Consider the following 19,228-nt stretch of genomic DNA (forward strand, 5'->3'; position numbering starts at 1 on the left):
TATGTAAAGGACCCTTTATTAACCTCAGGGTTTTCAGAAAATGTGTTATAAGTTCAAATGATTACTCCCAACTTTCTCAAGCACCCAGTCTGAGATAACTCTCCTCTATGCTCCAACAGGAAAATGAGTATTGTGTAATACATAGGGCAACTTACATTTAAGTCTTATAACTAATCTCCAGATCTGGTCACATTAGTTTTTAAACTTTTCAGTGGGTATGTAATAAGCTGCTTGAAGGCAAAGTACTGTATTTTATAGGCTATCATACCTTCTACTATATCAGATGTGAGGAGATACATTTTAAAAATAACTCCTGGGGACTAGCTTATGACTCCGACCTTCCTTTGTTGCATGATTTCAAAGAAAAAGTGAAGTATTTTGATGAGCCAATGGTGAGAAGAAAGGCCCCTGCTCTAACACAGTGAGGAGCAACGAGGTTTCCCTTCCCTAAATGTATTCTTTCATATGAAAGGGATATTTCATAGGAGGGGGCCAAGCAAGATGGCCATTAGAAATGCATCCAAATAAGGTCTTATACACAATAGTGCTGGTTCTGTTTTAAAACTGTTATTTTGTCCAATGGAAACATTTAAAATATTATATATCACAAGTTCCTAAAACCTTGTCTTGGCATCATTTCATTTTTTTATAGTTTTAAATTAAATTCCAGTTCGTAAACATACAATGTAATACTACTTTTGGGTGTACAAGATCATGATTCAACAATTCCACATGACACCTGGTGCTCATCCAGGTAAGGGCACTCGATAATCCCCATCACCTATTTCACCCAGTCCCCCCAGCCACCTCCGCTCTGGTAATCGTCAGTGGGTTCACTATAGGTAAGAGTCTGTTTCTTGGTTGTCTCCCTCTCTTTTTTCCCTTTGCTTGTTTTGTTTCTTAAATTCCACATAGGAGTGAAATCATACGGTATTGGTCTTTCTCTTACTGACTTATTTCACTTAGCGTAATATACTCTAGCTCCATCCATATTGTTGCAAATGGCAAGATTTCATTCTATTTTATGGCTGTGGAATATTCCACTGTGTATGTATACACACACACACACACACATTTTCTTAACCCATTCATCAATCAACAGACACTTGGGCTGTTTCCAAAATTTGGCTATTGTGGATAATGCTGCTATAAACATAGGGGTGCATAATCCCTTTGAATTAGTATTTTTATACTCTTTGGGTAAATACCCAGTAGCATGATTGCTGTATCACAGGGTGGTTTTACTTTTAACTTTCTGAAGAACCACAGTACTGTTTTCCACAGTCGCTGCACCAGTTTGCATTCCCACCAACAGAGAATGAGGGTTCCTTTTGCTCCACATCCTTGCCAGTGCTGGTTGTTTACTGTGTTGTTGATTTTAGCCATTCTGACAGGTGTGAGGTGATAGCTCATTATAGTTCTGGTTTTATTTCCTTGATGATCAGTGATGTTGAGCATTGTTTCCTGTTTCAACGTGGAGCATTTGTGTCTGTTAGCCATCTGGATGTCTTCTTTGGAAAAATATCTATTCATATCTTCTATTTTGTAAGTACTTTGTATATTCTGGATACTAGCCCCTTATCGAATATGTCATTTGCAAATATCTTCTCCCACTCTGTACATTGTCTTTTAGTTTTGTTGACTATTTCCTTCACTGTGCAGAAGTTTTTTATCCTGATGTAGTTCCAATAGTTTATTTTTGCTTTTGTTTCCTTTACATCAGGAGACATATCTAGAAAGAAGTTACTATGGCTGATATCAAAGAAATCACTAGGATTTCGATGGTTTCCTGTCTCACATTTAGGTCTTCAATCCATTTTGCATTTATTTTTGTGGATGGTTTAAGAAAGTGGTCCAGTTTCACTCTTTTGCATGTTGCTGTCCAGTTTTCCCAACACCATTTGTTGAAGAGACATTCTTTTTTTTCCACTGGATATTCTTTCCTGCTTTATCAAAGATTCATTGACCATATGGTTGTGGGTTCATATCTGGGTTTTCTGTTCTGTTCTAACGATCTATGTGACTATATTTGTGCCAATACCATACCGTCTTGATCACTACAGCTTTATAATATAATGTGAAGTCTGGAATTGTGATGCCTCTACCTTTGCTTGTCTTCTTCAAGATTCCTTTGGCTATTCAAGGTCTTTTATAGTTCTATATAAATTTTATGATTTTTTGTTTTAGCTCTGTGAAAAATGCTCTTGGATTTTTTGATAGGGATTGCATTAAATGTGTAGACGCTTTGGGTAGTAAAGACATTTTAACAACATTTGTTCATCCAACCCATGAGCGTGAAATGTATTTCCATTCCTTTGTGTCATATTCAATTTCTTTCATCACTGTTTTATAGTTTTCAGAGTACAGGTCTTGCACCTCTTTGGTAAGGTATATTCCTATGTATTTTATTATTTTTGGTGCAACTGTAAATGAGATCGATTCCTTAACTTCTCTTTCTGTTACTTCATTATTGGTGTATAGAAATGCAACAGATTTCTGTACATTTGATTTTGTATCCTGGGACCAGCAGAGTTTTGGTGGAGTTCTTTGGCTTTTCTATATATAATATCGTGTCATCTGCAAATAGTAAAATATTCTTCTTTGCCAATTTGGATGCCTTTTATTTCTTTTTGTTGTATGACTGCTATGGATAACAATTCCACTATGTTGAATAAAAGTAATGAGAGTGGACATTCCTGTCTTGTTCCTGACTGCAGAGGAAAAGCTCTCAGTTTTTCCCCATTTAGGATGATATCAGCTGTGGGTTTTTCATATATGGCCTTTATTATGTTGAGGTATGTTCCCTCTAAACCTCTTTTATGAGGGTTTTTATCATGAATGTATGTTGTACTTTGCCAAATGCTTTTTCTGCATCTCCTGAAATGATCTTATGGATCTTGTCCTTTCTTTTATAAACGTGATGAATTGTGTTGATGAATTTGAGAATACCAAACCAACCCTGCAAGTCTGGAATAAATCCCACTTGATTGTGGTGAATGATTTTTAAAATGTATTGTTAGATTCAATTTGCTAGTATTTTGTTAACAATTTTTGCATCTGCGTTCATCAGAGATATTGGTCTGTAGTTCTCTTTTTTTGTGGTGTCTTTATCTGGTTTTGGAATAAGGGTAATGCTGGCCTCCTGGAATGAATTTAGAAACTTTTCGTCCTTTTCTATTTTTTGGAATATTTTGAGAAGAATAGGTATTAACTCTTCTTTAAATGCTTAGAATTTGCCTGTGAAGAAATCTGGTCCTGGACTTTTGTTTGTTGGCAGTTTTTTCATTACGGATTTACTTCTTTGCTGGTTATTGGTCTGTGAAAATATTCTATTTTTTTTCTTGTTTCAGTTTTGGTAATTTTATATGTTTCTAGGAATTTATCCATTTCTTCTAGGTTGCCCAATTTGTTGGCATATAGTTTTTCATGATATTCTCTTATAATTGTCTGTATTTCTGTGGTGTGGGTTGCTATTTTTCCTCTCTTGTTCATGACTTTAATTATTTGGGTCCCTTCTCTTTTCTTCTTGATAAGTCTGGCTAGAGGTTTATCTATTTTAGTAAGTTTTTCAAAGAATCAGTTCCTGATTTCATTGATCTATTGTTTTTAAAGTTTCTATATCATGTATTTCTACTTTAATCTTTATTATTTCCTTCTTTCTGCTGGCTCTAGGCTTTGTTTGTTGTTCTTTTTCTAGCTCCTTTAGGTCTAAGGTTAGGTTGTTTGAGATTTTTCTTGCTTCTTGAGGTAGGCCCATATTGCTGTAAACTTCCCTCTTAGAACTGCTTAGAACTAAAACCCAGAGGTTTTAGACTGTTGTGTTTTCATCTGCATTGTTTCAACGTATTTTTTTTTTTAATTTCTTCTTTTATTTCCTGGTTGAGTCACTCCTTGTTTAGTAATATGTTATTTAACCTCCATGTGTTTGTGGTCTTTGCAGAGTTTTTCTTGTAGGTAACTTCTAGTTTCATAGTGCTGTGGTCAGAAAAGGTGTATCGCAGGATTTTGATCTTCTTGAATTTGTTGAGGCCTGTTTTGTGGCCTAATATGTGATCTATACTGGCGAATGTCCCATGCGCACTTGGAAAGAATGTATGTTCTGCTGTTTTATGATGGAAGGTTCTGAGTATATCTGTTGTGTTTATCTAGTCCAGTATGTCATTCAAAGACACTGTTTGCTTGTTGATGTTCTGTTTAGATGATCTGTCCATTGACGTAAGTGGGATGTTAAAGTCCCTTACTATTATTGTATTATTATTGATTAGTTTTTTTTAACGTTTCCTATTATTTTATGTATTTGGGTGCTCCCATGTCTTGTGCATATTTATGACTGTTATATCTTCCTGTTGGATTGTCCCCCTTATTATGACATAGTGCCCTTTTTTGTCTCTTGTTGTTACAGTCTTTGTTTTAAAGTCTACTTTGTCCAATTGAAGTATTGCTACTCCAGCTTTCTTTTGACATCCATTGGCAAGATAAATGTTTCTCCATCCCCGCACTTTCAATCTGCAGGTGTCTTTAGGTCTAAAACGACTCTCTTCTAGACAGCATATAGATGGACCTTGTTTATTATTCATCTGGTCACACTATGTCTTTTGATTGGAGCATTTAGTCCATTTATATCCAATGTAATTATTAATAGATATGTATTGTCATTTTATTACTTGTTTTGTGGTTGTTTCTGAAAATTTTTTCTGATCCCTTATTGTCTTTCTCTTTCATGGTTTGCTGATTTTCCTTAGTGATATATTTGGATTTCTTTCTCTATTTTTTGCATGTTTATTAGTGGTTTTTGATATGTGGTTACCATTAGGTTTGTATATAACCTCTTCTGCCTAAAGCAGTCTATATTGTTGACAGCTGTTTAAGTTTGAACACATTCTTTTCTCCTCTTCTACCCTTGTTTTAGGTATATATTATTATATTTCATATCCTTTTTTTGTGAGTTCCTTGACCGTTTTTTTTTGTTTTTGTTTTTGTTTTTGTTTTACAAAAATATTCATTTTTTACTGCTTTTGTCTTTCCTACCTTCATATTGTCACTTTTGGTATCTCCTTTCCACTCAGAGTCTCCTTTAATCTTTCTTACAGGGCTGGTTTAGTGGTCATGAATTCCTTTAGTTGTTGTTTTTCTGGGAAACTATCTCTCCTTCTATTCTGAATGAGAGTCTTGTTAGATAGAGTATTCTTGGCCGTAGATTTTTGGCACTCAGCACTTTGAATATATCAGACCACTTTCTTCTGGTTTGGCAAGTGTCTGCTGAAAAATCTCCTGCTAGCCTTGTGGGTTTTCCTTTTTATGCTACTGACATCTTTTGTCTCGCTGCTTTTAAGATTTTTTATCACTGTATTTTGCAAAGTTAATCACAATCTGTCTTGGTGTAGGCCTGCTTTTGTTGATTTTGATGGATGTTCTCTCTGCCTCCTGGATCTGTATGTTTGTTTCCCTCCCTAGATTAGGAAATTTTCAGCTGTTATTTCTTCAAATTTTCTGCCCCTTTTTCTCACTCTTCTTCCTCTGGGACTCCTATAATATGAATGTTATTGTATTTGATGGAATCACTGAGTCCCCTAAGTCTGTTCTCATTTTGTATAATTCTTCTTTCTTTTGTTCAGCTTTACTGCTTTGCATTACTTTGTCTTCAATGTCATTAATTCATTCCTCTGCTTCTTCCAGTCTGCTGTTCATTGTATCAAGTGTGTTTCTAATCTTGTTTATTGCACTCTTCATCTCCGATTCTTTTTTAAACTTTTATCTCTATGGTAAGGGTCTCAGTGATTTCCTCCATTGTTTTTCTGAAGTCCGGTGAGTATCTTTATGACCATTGCTTTAAATTCTCCATCAGACATATTACTTTTATCTATTTTGCTTAGATCTCTGGCTGTGGCCTTATCTTGTTCTTATCCTTAGGATAAATTCTTCTGCTTCTCATTCTGTCTGAGTCTCTGCTTTCTTCTCTGTGTTAGAAAAGCCAGTTACGTCTCTTGCTCCTGAGAGTAATGTCCTTATGAAGAAGGGGTCATGTAGTGCCCAGGGCCTGGGGCATCAGGGAGTGTCTCCAGTGTGTGCTGCCTGTGCTCTGCTGTTGTGTTCTGGTTGCTCTGTCCTTCAGGCCAGTCGTCTACAGAGGCTCTCTTTGCCTGCTGTGGGCGGTGTTTGATCCCTGGCCTGAATGTGGTAAGTTTTCACTAGGTTTGCTTTGGTCTGCTTGTGAAATGAGACCAATCACCACCTCCACTGGAACTGAGGCCCCATAAAACTCTGGTCAGAAGACATGGTACAGACAAGGGTCTGTGCTAGTCTTAAGGGGGATGGGCCACCACACTACAGCTGAGGTAAGTGTGACTGAGAAGGGCAGTTCCACCAGAGCACCTGGGGGTGGGGCCTGGTGGAACCAAGTTAGGCAGGCTGCATCTTCCCACACGTGGCTCTGGGCTCTGTGTTTATGCTGAGGGGCCAGGGAGGGAAATGGTGTCAGCCAAGCTCCTTTTGTTCTCAGAGAGGTCTCTCCATGAATGCTGTCTCTCTGGGCTGCACTCCAAGAAGAGCAAATAACCTCCCCACTGTGCGCCCCAGGCACTCTTCAGATTATTGTTTCCATGCCATCTGCCCCTGGGTTGTTTGCCTGCCTTCTTTCAAAGACGAGTGCAGGCTCTATTCCAGCCAAGGCTGCTGACCTTTAAAACTCCAGTCTTCAAGACCTGCTGGTTTCAAAAACTCAAGAAACTCAGCCCCTCTCATCTTCTAAGCCAATGGCTATGGGGAGATGTTCTCCTTGTGCATTCCCGTGTGCTCCTCTCTCTCCCCCTTCTCTGTGACTATGGCTACTTCCCTTCTGCAGCAGCCAGGATTCGTTTCTTCCCTAAACCATGTCTCCACACTTCCTACCTTTTTCAATGTGGCCTCTTCTCTCCCTTTAATTGTGGAGTTTGTTTTGTCAGTCTTCAGTTCAATTTCTGGGGTATTTAGTATGATTTGACAGTTATCTAGCTATATTTGTGGGACGAGATGAGCCTAGGGCCCTCCTTCTCCACCACCATCTTCCTGTCTCCAGCATCACTTCATTTTTTTAATATACCAAAACTGAAAAACTTGAAATAGCCTGAGACTCTTAACCTTTTTAAGAGCGGACAGAATATTTCAGATTTAACATTCAAGTAAGTGAGAACTCTAAGAACAGGGAGTATATCTTTTACTTTTGCCCTATTAGAAATTTAATAATTAATTATCTAATACATTGGCCCATTTAAAAAAATTTTTTTAAAGATTTTATTTATTTATTGAGAGAGAGGGAGAGCATGAGCAGGGGGAAGGGCAGAGGGAGAGAGAGAGAAGCCTAAGCAGACCCTGTGCTGAGCACTTGGAGCCCAACACCAGGCTCAATCTCATCACCCTGAAATTACGACCTGAGCCGAAACCAAGAGTCGGATGCTTAACTGACTGAGACACCCAGATGCCCTAATATATTAGCTCATTTCTAAATAACAGCTTTTAAGCAAACTGACTTGCTTGCATTCCTGGTATCTTCTGCACATTTCACTTGAATGTGAAAAGCCTAAAATGAGTGTTTTGTGGTATCATTTAAAAACTTTCACCTTCATCCTTTCTACTAACCCTTTCCAGAGAGTCTACATTTCAAGCTTCTCTCCTTTGCTAGAACCACTTCCCATTCCATCTGAACCCATCACGCTTGTCGCTGGAAAAGATCAGTGATCTAGGAACTCAGGCTTTGGCCAGATCATCTTTTTCTTCTGTAAAGTCATTTTCAGCAACAGCTTAACTGTACATTTGATTACATAATAATGGAGTTGTAAGTGAAAAGTCATAATTTTTTATGTTATAAGCTTGGCTAAAGATTAGAATGATTTTGCTTCAGAAATGTAGACCTGATGACAAGGGCATAAATTTAACATTAGTGAACCATTAACTGTACTATATTGTTTAGCATACAACCAAATTCCACAATTTGGGCATTTTCATTTAGATATGCACTGTATAGTCACATTCATAAGCCAAAGATGAGTGAACATAAGAGCTCTATAGTTCAGTCTACATCAAAATACTTGAGTCATTTGGGTAAGATCACTTAAAAAGACACTGTTTGTCCATTTCCAATTTTACGTAACATGGAGGGTATAAATCTGCAATAAACAGGAAAATGGAAAAAATGCTTAAAGAACCAAAATAAGAGTATGAGAAACTAAAATTTCCACCAAAGGATTGGTCTGCAGATACACAAAGAAACTAGTTTTCATATAAACTAAACATGTATGAAGGGCCAAAAAGAATTAAAAAATTGAAAATATAAAAATTTAGAAAATACGTTTTCCTTGGAAAATAAAGGCCCTGTTGGATTCAATTTTCTTCATGTTTTATAAAAATATACATTTTTAATGAAATAATTAACGTGGAAAGTTACTAAGGTAATTCATTCTACATTGAATCCTAAGAGTTTAGAGTAGTTATTAAAATGAAACTGTAACCATGTAAGGTTTTTATGATGACATGTGCATCAAAGTGTTGTAATTATGAAAGAAAGTGATAGCACAACATCTTCAGGTTCAAGATTTTTCTCCAGGCTGCCTCTTTCTTAGTCACAAATACAGCAATTTTGGTCTTAGAAAGGAACTCCTATAGCTAGTGAATGAGATTCTTCAGTTCTTTAAAGACCAACTGTCTTAGAATAACATTTTCATTTCTTAGAAATAACAGCTTTCAATGAAACTGTGGAACGTTGACATGCGATACTAGCTGCCGTTGGGGAAAAGAGGAACGTAACAGAAGAATGCAAATCAATAATAAATAACAGGTCAGTAATAAACGTATGCTTTTCAGGGAAACTCATGTTTCAAAGCCAAAAAAAAAAAAAAAAAAAGAGAAAAAAACCATGTTAGTAGCCTTCTGGAATTCATGCCAACTTGACCGTATGTCCAAAATCACCCATAAAAACACATTTAAAAAGAGTACTCACCACTGAATTATTTCTGTGATTTGGGCTTCCCAATGTGCAACTGATTCTTTCTTGTCTGCTAGGTCTTTTACCTCTTCTTCTAAATGCTGGTTGCGTATACTTAAGTTCTCATACAAAGTGGTGAGCTGAAAGGCAGTTTTAAGACACTTAAAGACACATCTGTAACTTTTAGGAACAGGAATACAAGGTGCTCAGATGCCTCTTGTTAAATCTAACTCACCATATTCCACTAAAAAACGTTTGTCTTCCTGATTCCTTCTTATGATATACCCTTCTGGTCACTGAATTTGGAAACATCAAATATTCTGAATTCTCCTCTGCCTTTGCTTCTCCCTTACTCCCTACACTGAATTGCTTCCATTTGCAGACATTTTCCAGTTGCCTGAAAACTCCCCAGGTTCCACTGGTAACAACATCTCTCATTTTTTTTTCTTGGTCTGTAAATGTCTCCATGTCATCCTCTATTTAATATAACACCTTATAAAGAATTTCAAGCATATACAAAAATGGACAGTATAAGTTAATTCCCAAGAGCCCACAGCCAACTTCAACAATTATCACCTCAATGCCGGTCATTTCATTTGCATCTTGTCTTCTTACCTCTTCCTCCTGAATTATTCTGAAGTGAATACCAGACATCTGTAATTTTACCCATATACATTTCTGTGTATATCTCTTGCAAATAAGGCTCTTTCAAAAGATGACAATATTATCATACTTAAAAAATTTAATGAGTTTCCTTATATCACATAGGTAGTAATTGTTCAAATTTCCAGTTACCTCAAAATATCAAAAAGCTTAACAGTTTATTAAATTCAATCATGATACCAACAATTAACCACAGCTTAATGGCTCCTATATCTTTTAAGTCTCTTTTATTTATAGTTCTTAGTCCATTTGGGCCCCTATACTACAATACCAGAGATTGGGTAGTTTAAATATGAAACATTTATTTCTCAGTCTTGAGGCTAGAGAGTCCAAGATCAGATTCAGTGTCTGGTGAGGTCTGCTCTTGGTTCACAGATGGTGCTCTTCTGGCTGCGTCCTCACGAGGTGGAAGGTGTGAGGGGGCTCTCCAGGGAGAGCTCTCATAAAGATAATAATCCCACCATATGGGCTCCACCTCACAACCTAATCACACCTCCCAAAGGCAGCACCTCCTACTACAATCACATTGGGGGTTAGGTTTCAACACGTGAATTTCAGGGGACACAAACATTCTGTCCATAGCATTCCCCTCCAGCACTTTCATTTTTCTTGTAATTTATTTGTTGAAGAAAACAGGTTGTTTGTCCTGCAGAGTTTTCTACAGTCTGAATTTCTGCTTTCATTTTTGAATGACATTTTTTGCTGTATAGAACATTCCAGGCAATTATTATCCTCCAGCACTTTGGAAATGTCATTCCTTTTTATTTCCTATTTTGATTCTCTCATGGATTTCATTTTTTTTCTGTTGGGAAGTCAACTTTCAGTTTAACTTTTGCTCACCTGAGTATAATGTGACTTTCTTCTCTGGCTGCTTTTAGGATTTTCTTTGACTGCTGGTTTTCAGCAGTTTTTCTATGATGTCCCTAAGTGGGATTTAATATCTATTTATCACCTTTAGCGTTTGTAACATTTCTTGAATTTGTACCTAAATGTTTCTCATAGGTTTTAGAAAATTATGGGCCATTAATTCTTCAAATACTGCTTCTGCCACAGTCTCTCTATCCTCTCTGTCTGGGGGAGCAAGTATTTGTACATCAGATCTTTTCATTACGTCCCCTTAGTCTTTGTCCTCTTTTATGTATTTCCATCCTCTTTAATCTCGACCTATACTTTAGTCCGAATTTTTTTTACTCATCCACTCTTTTCTTCAGCTCTTTCCAGTCTGCTGTTAAAATCTTCTATTGGGCATTTCAGTTACTTTAGTTTTTTACTTCTAGAAGTTTTTTTTTTTTAAAGATTTTATTTATTTATTCGACAGAGATAGAGACAGCCAGTGAGAGAGGGAACACAAGCAGGGGGAGTGGGAGAGGAAGAAGCAGGCTCACAGCAGAGGAGCCCGATGTGGGGCTCGATCCCATGATGCCGGGATCATGCCCTGAGCCGAAGGCAGATGCTTAACCTCTGTGCCACCCAGGCGCCCCTTACTTCTAGAAGTTTGATCTGACTCTTTTGCATACACTCCAGTTGTCTGCTGAAATTCTTCATGTCTTCCATTTTCTATCATACAGTTATTATAAAATTTCATTTACGAAAATTCTGATGGGAATCCCTGTGGGCTTGCTTAACACAGACTGCCTAGTTTGTTGGTTTTGTTTTGTTTTGTTTTGTTTTTCATTTTTCTTTCCTTATTTTGTTTTTGGTATTATATTTTTACTCTTGGTTTTCAGTGATTTTGCTGTAGCTCCTAGTATGCATGGTAATTGTTTGAATGTATGCCACACATTTTGCTTAAATACCTTAGAGGTAATTTGAGGCTCTGTATAGTATCTTCCTCTAGAGAGTATTTACCTTTACTTCTGGCAGGCATTAAAAGACTCAAGATAAATCAGGTATTGAGTTACTTGGAGGCTAGGTTTCAGTCAGTGAGAGGTCTCATCTCTTTCTGGTTCACTCTTATTCCTAAAATGTAGACTTTCAATGAGTCCAACTGAAAGCTTGTATTCATCTCTTCAAACTTGTGGGACTGTGGAATACTGTGCTCAGTTTCCTGGATCCTCAGCTACAGCTTTCATACCAGCGAATGCCTCAAGAGGAAAGGTGGCATTGAGTGCTAGGCTCATCTCTCTGCACTACTCCTCTAAGGATGTCGGTCAGTGATAGCTGCCTTCTTATCTCTCCAATGCCTTCCTGCAGGTAAATACTATAGGAAATACTTCTACCATATTAAGACAATTTTTTAAAAAACCCAGCTCTTGGTGAGGTGGTGGGTATGATGTAAGCTAATCTGTCATAATCTGAAGCAAAAGATAAACATTTGAATTCAATTTTTATTTTATGGCTACAGTTTTTCTCATAAATGGTCTCAATTTGCATTAGTTACTACTATTCCTTCTTGCTTTTTGGAATGTTTATAGAAATACTGTGTTCATTTCTTTTTGATTACTCAATCTGAAGGAGGTGAGTTTTTCCTAGAAGAGTTATTTACAGGTTTGTGGGGATGAGGGGCCAGGTGATGGTTAATTTTCTGTGTTAATCTGACTGGGCGGGCCTTAGGGTGCCAACATGTGGGATCAAACATTACCCTGGGTGTGTCTGTGAAGGTGCCTCTGGGTGAGATTAACATTTGAATCAGGAGACTGAATAAAGCAGATTGCCCTCCCTAACAGAGGGGGCCCAATCAATCAGCTAAAGGCCTACAGAACAAAAAGGCTGACCCTAGGGAGTAAGATGACTAGGAGGGAACTTCTCCTGCCTAAATGCCTTCAAGCTGGGAGGTTGGTTTTTCCTGTTTTTATACTCTTATTGAAACAGCAACTCTTCCTGGGTCTCAAGCCCTTTGGACTTAAACTGAAACTATATGGTAGGCTCCCTGGGTCTCTAGACTGCAAACTACAGATCTTGGGACTACTTGTCAGCCTCCAAAATCAGGTGAGCAAATTCCTTACAATAAATGTCTTAACATATATATGTGTGTATGTGTGTGAACATGTGTGCATATATGTGTGTGTGTGCATGTGTGTATATATATATATATATATATATATATATGCGTGTGTGTATGTTTGGTTCAGTTTCTAATACAGGCTAAAACCATGTTTTAAGTCAGGGGTCTGCAAACTTTTCAATAAAAAATTAGATAGTACATATTTTTTGCTTTGTGGGCCACACATGGTCTTCATCACATCTTATTCTTCTTAGAAAAACTTACTTAAAAGTTAATAAAAATTTTTCTTAGTTCGTGGGTCATAAAGAAACAGTCTGAGAGCTGGATCTGGCTACAGATTCCCCCATTTAAATTGATCAGGAATGACCCAGGGTTGTTCTCATTTGGTTTTGGCCTGTACTTCTGTTAGACACAGACAGTTTTGGCACAAGTCACAATGCAATTTTATTTCTCCCCCTCTATCAAATGAGCACAGCTGTAATTTCCTGTTGAACCCTACCTCCAACCTCACTGTCTTCTCAGAAGGTAATGGGGTCCAGAGAAGCTACCAGTGCCAACATACACCCATATCTGCCCATTGGGAATGAGGGATTTAAGTTCTGTACCTCAAGATGTACCACTTAACCTCTGAGAAAGTACTTTACCACCTATTTTCTTTTTACAGATTTACTGAGGTATAATTTACATACAATAAAATTTATCCATTACAAGTGTATGGTTCAAGGATTTTTAATAAATTTAAACAGCTGTGCAATGATCACCACAATCCAGTTTTGGTACACCTCCAATAGGAGAAATCTCCCCACTGCTGGTTTGCAGCCAGTCCTGGCTTCCACCCTGAGTTCCAGGCATTGCTGATCTGTTTTCTGTCTCTATACTTTTGCTTTTCCAAGAAATTTAATACCAGTGAAATCCTACAACATGTAGTTTTATTTTTTTCTTTCACTCATCACAATATTGAGTTCAACCACAGTACTGCATGTATCAGAAATCCACTCCTTTTTCCAGCTGAGTGGTATTCTATATACGGGAAATAGTAAACGTCATTTGCTCATTCACTAACTAGTTGATGAGCATTGGTACTGTTCCTAGTTGTTTGCGATTGTGAATAATGATGCTATGAAATTCATACACAAGTCTTTAAAAGGACTATGTTTTCAGCTCTCTTAAATAAATATCTACAAGAATTTCTGGGTCACGTGGTAAGGGTATGCTTACCTTTTTGAGAACTTTTGAAACTATTTTCTAAAGTGGCTATACCACCACCGGACGCTCCTACAAGCAGTGTACGAGTTTCAGTTCCACCACATCCTTGCCAACAGTCCGTATGGCCACTCTAACTGATTCCACTCGTTCTTGAGGGTGTACAACAGTATGTAACTGTGGTTTTAGCTCTCATTTTCCTAATGATATCGAACATCTTTTCACGTGTTTGTCATTCATAGATCTTTCATGAAATGTCTACTCAAAGTTTTTCCCCATTTTTTCACTGGGTTGTTTGCATTATTTCTTATTATTGAGTGTTAAGTTCTTTCTATATTTTGAATGTGTTTCTTATCAGGTAAGTGATTTGCAAATGTTTCCTCCTCATCTGTGTCTGTCTTTTGGTTTTCCTAATGTTGTCTTTAAATTGTGATGAAGTACAATTTATCATTATCTTTCTCTCGTGGGTTGTACTTTTACTACGTATCTATGAAATCTTTGAGTAACCCTAAATCATGAAGGTTTTCTCTTATGATTATCTCTCACATTTCAGTTTATGATTCACTTTGAGTTAATGTTTTTATATGGTAAGAGAATTTAAATTATTTTTTTTGCACATGGATATCCATGTGTTCCAGCACCATTTGTTGAAAAGATTATCCTTCTCCCATTGAATTGCCTTGGCACTTTTGCTGAAAATCAATCGGCCATAAATATGAGGGCTTATTTTTAGACCATTACCCTATGGTTCCATCATGCCAATACTACTAGTAAGTTTCAAAAGACTGTTAGATAAATCCTCCAGTTTTTGTTGCACAAGGCTATTATAGGTCTTTTGTATTCCCAAATAAATTTAAGGATAAGCTTCTCAATTCCAGAGCCTATCAGAATTTTGATAATGTGAATTTACACATTAAAGTAGACTTAAGGTCCTAAAATTCCAAGTCTTTTGACCCATTACAGGGTACATCTCTCCATCTGTTTAGATCTTTCTTCATTTATTTCAGCAATGTTTTGTAGTCAGTTGTTTTTGACAACTGTGCCCACCTGAAATTTTTTTTTCTTGACAGGATTCAACAATCTCTTCACGTTGGCATAGACAGAAGTTTATCGGCTGTTTTTGAAAATTTTTTTGCAGATGCAATGTCTTCACTAATTCCTACAACACATTATTTTTGATTATCATTGCTTTTGACAGCCCTCCCAACTAACTGGTGAGTGAGGTCAGCTAGGCATTTGCAGGAAGGAGAGGAAATGCAGATTTTGGAAGGTCATGTTACAATAGCTACAAGTAGTTTTAAGTAGACTTGTTTGGTATGAGAGAAATGCTAATCTTTTCATTATTACTGAATGAAAGCATGGACTCTGGAGCTAGCCTGCCTGTGTTCAAATTCCATCTGGCCTCTTCCTACTTCTCAGATTAGGAAAGGAGTCTCATCCCCCTCTGCCTCAGTTTCCTCATCTATCAAATGGCAAGAGTAATAGGGTACACCTCACAGAGATTTTTTGAGGATTAAACGATTTATATAAAGTAATTCAGAAGAGAACCTGCACTTAGCAAATTCTACCCAAGTATCAGTTCAATTTTGCTTGTTTGGGAATGAGAAGATTTTACTATTTATACCTTGACATATCTGGCTTATAGTATGGAATAGTATAGTACAGAATATGGAAACATGCTCATGACATTTTAAGTGAAAGGCATATTAGAAAATGGAATGCATATATGACTGCACCTATGTAATAATATTTATACAAACAAAACCTGGAAAGGAATATATAAAATTAAAATAGTTGTTTTGTGGTAATGAGGTCATGGGTAACTTTCATGTAATTTTTATAATTTTGTTTTTTTGTAAATAATAATTTAAGAACAAGATACAAATAACACTTTTCTTTATAGGAAGCCATTTACTTTCACTCCCTAACATACATGGCTAATTTTATTTGCAATAAGTTATCTTTTAATAAAAAGTGAAACTTAACAGGGGCACCTGGGTGGATCAGTCAGTTAAGAGTCCGACTCTTGATTTCAGCTCAGAGCACTATGATCTCAGGGTGATGAGATCAAGCCCCACCCCCCTCTTGGGCTCTGCGCTGGGCGTGGAGCCTGCTTAAGATTCTCTTTCTCCCTCTGCCCCCATTCCCCCTCCACCCCCCCCCGACTCGTGCATGCTCTCTTAAAAAAAAAAAAAAAGTGAACGTAGGGAGAGAGAGAATCCAAGCAAGCTCTATGCCTAACGTGGAGCCTGAGTTGGGGCCTGATCTCATGACCCTGAGATCATGACTTGAGCTGAAATCAGGAGTCCAATGCTTAACTGACTGAGTCACCCAGGCACCCCTTTTTAGTTTCCTTTTAAGTTTTAATTTTTGGAGTTTAAAAATGTGAATGTGACAATCTAATCATAGTATTAATTAAATAAATTTCAAAATTAACATAACAGTTGCTTTCTGGCTTCTATACCAGAAGTTCTGCTGAGAAGAAATTCGGCTCTCCTCACTCAGGTTCCAGACACAAGAGTTGGTATAGCAATGGCAAAAGTATTCTTTTGTTATCCTTCTTGATGAAAAAACACAGTTCAAATCAAATCAGAAAATAAATGAACAGAAAGAAACACTGAAGATGCTCAGTTAAGGTGAACTGAGAGTTAAGGAGGAAGAGAAGCAAAGGCTGTAAAAGGAACAAAAATAGAGAAGAGACTTAAAAAGCGGCAGAACCCAGATCCAAGAATAACTATTTCCTTGTTATCATTTGTCATTAAATATTTGCCTACCATACGAATTTGGTCTCAAAGTTCTACTCATCCTTCATCATACCTTTCAATTTAGTAGGAAAAGGTGATGTTCTACTTTTAACTTAGGAGACAGGTTTTTATTTTTATCCTTTGCGTCTCATCAGAATCAAAAGAGTACTGCTTACAAATTATCTCTAAATGTATATTTCTGGTGAACTCGGCAGAACTTTATGGTTACTAATGAAATAAAACCAAGGGGTGAATACAAGATTTGACCTACAATTTGATTGTTATTTAGTACAATTTTTCTTGAACTATATATGTTTTTTGCTAGGTAATTTGTTTAGAAACTACATGCAGAGGCCTTCTAGAGTTTCATTACATTTCTTACATCGAGGTAACTCTTAACAGAATTTTAAATTCTGTCTAATAGACATAAATAATGTTTAATTTTATAGTCATATTAGTCAAACACATGAAATAACAATTATGTGGCCTATTGGGATAAAATTCAGATATTGTTAGTTTTATTTTAGTGGAAATAACTAAGAGTTACATGATAACCTTCATTTAATCTTTGTCCTTTAAACAAAACATTCATACTACTTACTGTCTCTGGCCACTTCCCACAGTGTCTGTGTACATCACCTCCATAAGACTTTATGAAATGGACAAATGGAGTTGTTTCTCAAATAGTTTTCAAGGAAACAAGCAAAGTCATTATTAAATGTGTAAAGAACCAAACAATCTCTCTTTTATGACTATTTATAGTCATGGTCTTTCAATCTGTCATTAGAATAACTAATAATAAAACAAAATATTTTTACTGGAGAAAAATCCTACAAATCATTATAAAACACAATTACCCAAATGTTCTTAATTAAATATAAGTAAGATTACTGAAAGGTCTAGATAATATTAGGTTTTGCTTTGTTTTTTTTTTAATAACTGTTTGTTAAGAACCAACAGAAGAAATGCAGAATGGCGGTTCAAGAAATCTTAGCTACTAAACGGAAAAACATTCCTTTTAAGTATTTGACCTTTTGTTCATAAATCTGGCGGAGTCTAAGTTTAATCTTTGGTTCTGCTCTTTACTCAAGTTACAGAGGTTTAGGCAGAGTTGGTTTCTCTGGATTCCTACCTACCAATGATATTATTTCTAGCTACTAGCAGTTCTTCACCTGAACAGGACATCATAGTTGTCAAAACTTCTCCAGTTTGGCCTAAATGTTTCTGCTCTTGCGAAGGGCCAGCTTAACCCCAACAGCCATGGAATAGTAAGTGCCAAATATGAGAGGAAAGAGTGAAAAAGAGAATAAATGGAAAGTGAAATAAAGAATAGAGGCTCAAAAAATAAATGGCACAAAGACAATGTGAGAAAAGCAAAACCCTCTCTCCAGAACTCCTGTACAGACTGTTGTAATGAAAACTCGCCTGTACCACCCAAGTAACCCTACTGTATAAGGAAGAATATTAAACCCATGGTGCATCAAATAGAAAATTAGATCTACAATTTCTATCACAGTGCGGAACATCTAGCACGTGCTCAGGGAATATAAATTATATTATATCACTCACCTTATCAAGTTCACTTGTCAGTTTTTTATTTTCTTCAGTTAATAATACTTTTTCTCGCTCATACTGCTGTTTGAACTCATTTTCAAATTCTTCCCTTTCACTTTGACTAACACAATTTGAAACACAAGAAGGAAAAAAAAAAAAGGAATGGAATTAGAGTTGCAATAACAGTATCTCCGACTGGCTACTGTACCATCTGCTTTTATTCTGAAAAGTCACGTATCTTAAATGTGCCAAATCCCAATCTTCACCCTTAAAATTAAAAGTCACAATCATTTTCTTTTAATTAATACACTTGTCTGCCTAACAACATCTACTTTGTTTTCCATTTGAAAATCTGAGAAGACACCTATTTTTGTAGACTTCATGACTGTACTCAACTTATTTGGTTGTGTATGTACCAGAAAGTTTGGGAAAATGAAGAGGTCAGGGAAAGATGGGGACACATGGGCCCCAACACGATTCCTTATACTCAGCTCAAGATTGCTAGCAAACCCTCAGTGAAATTTCCAGTAGTTCTCTCAATATATTCAGCCCTTCCTTCCTTCATACCTAATTACCTACCTACCTACCTATACATATGCATATAAACACAACAAATTTAACATTATAAAACTTATTTAAAATCATAGTTCTGAGGGGTACAACTGATTCACCCTTAGAAGTAAAGACAGTGCTAAAATACTTTTTGGAAACCACCTAAGGGAGAAAGGGGAATCAGTTCTCAAACACTGAACTGATATGCAGATGAAGACGCTTATATTCTAAACAACAAATGAGTCAATGAAGAAATCAAAGAAATTAAAAAAAAATACATGGAGACAAATGAAAATGAAAAAACAATGGTCCAAAATCTTTGACACAGAAAAAGCAGTTCTAAGAGGGAAATATCCAGTGATACAGGCCAACTCAAGAAATAAGAAGCTCAAATAAACAATCTAACTTAATACTTAAGTTAGAAAAAAAAAAGGCAAATGAAATCCAAGGTGAATAGAAGAAAAGAAATAATACAGACCAGAGAAGAAATAAATGAAATAGAGATTTAAAAAAAAAAAAGGAAAAAACCTATAATGAAACCAAAAACTGACTCTTTGAAAAGATAAACAAGACTGATAAACCCTTACCCAGACTCATGAAGAAAAAAGACTC

At 36.5% G+C, this 19,228-nt stretch overlaps 1 protein-coding gene across 10 annotated transcripts in view; it reads right to left on the reverse strand.

Annotated features, from left to right (window-relative positions):
• Window positions 1–19,228, reverse strand: part of CDC42BPA (CDC42 binding protein kinase alpha) — a 314,468-nt gene that overhangs the window by 71,700 nt on the left and 223,540 nt on the right. For all 10 annotated transcript variants that reach the window (XM_002925755.4, XM_034666613.1, XM_002925754.4 and 7 more), the window contains 2 exons: window positions 18,080–18,185; window positions 8,972–9,096 (listed from right to left, as the gene is read on the reverse strand). In XM_002925755.4, the coding sequence (XP_002925801.1) occupies window positions 8,972–9,096; window positions 18,080–18,185 (231 nt within the window). The remainder of the gene's footprint in view (window positions 1–8,971; window positions 9,097–18,079; window positions 18,186–19,228) is intronic.

Source organism: Ailuropoda melanoleuca, chromosome 8 (assembly GCF_002007445.2).
Source record: "Ailuropoda melanoleuca isolate Jingjing chromosome 8, ASM200744v2, whole genome shotgun sequence".
In the NCBI taxonomy this organism is placed as follows: Eukaryota; Metazoa; Chordata; class Mammalia; order Carnivora; family Ursidae; genus Ailuropoda; species Ailuropoda melanoleuca.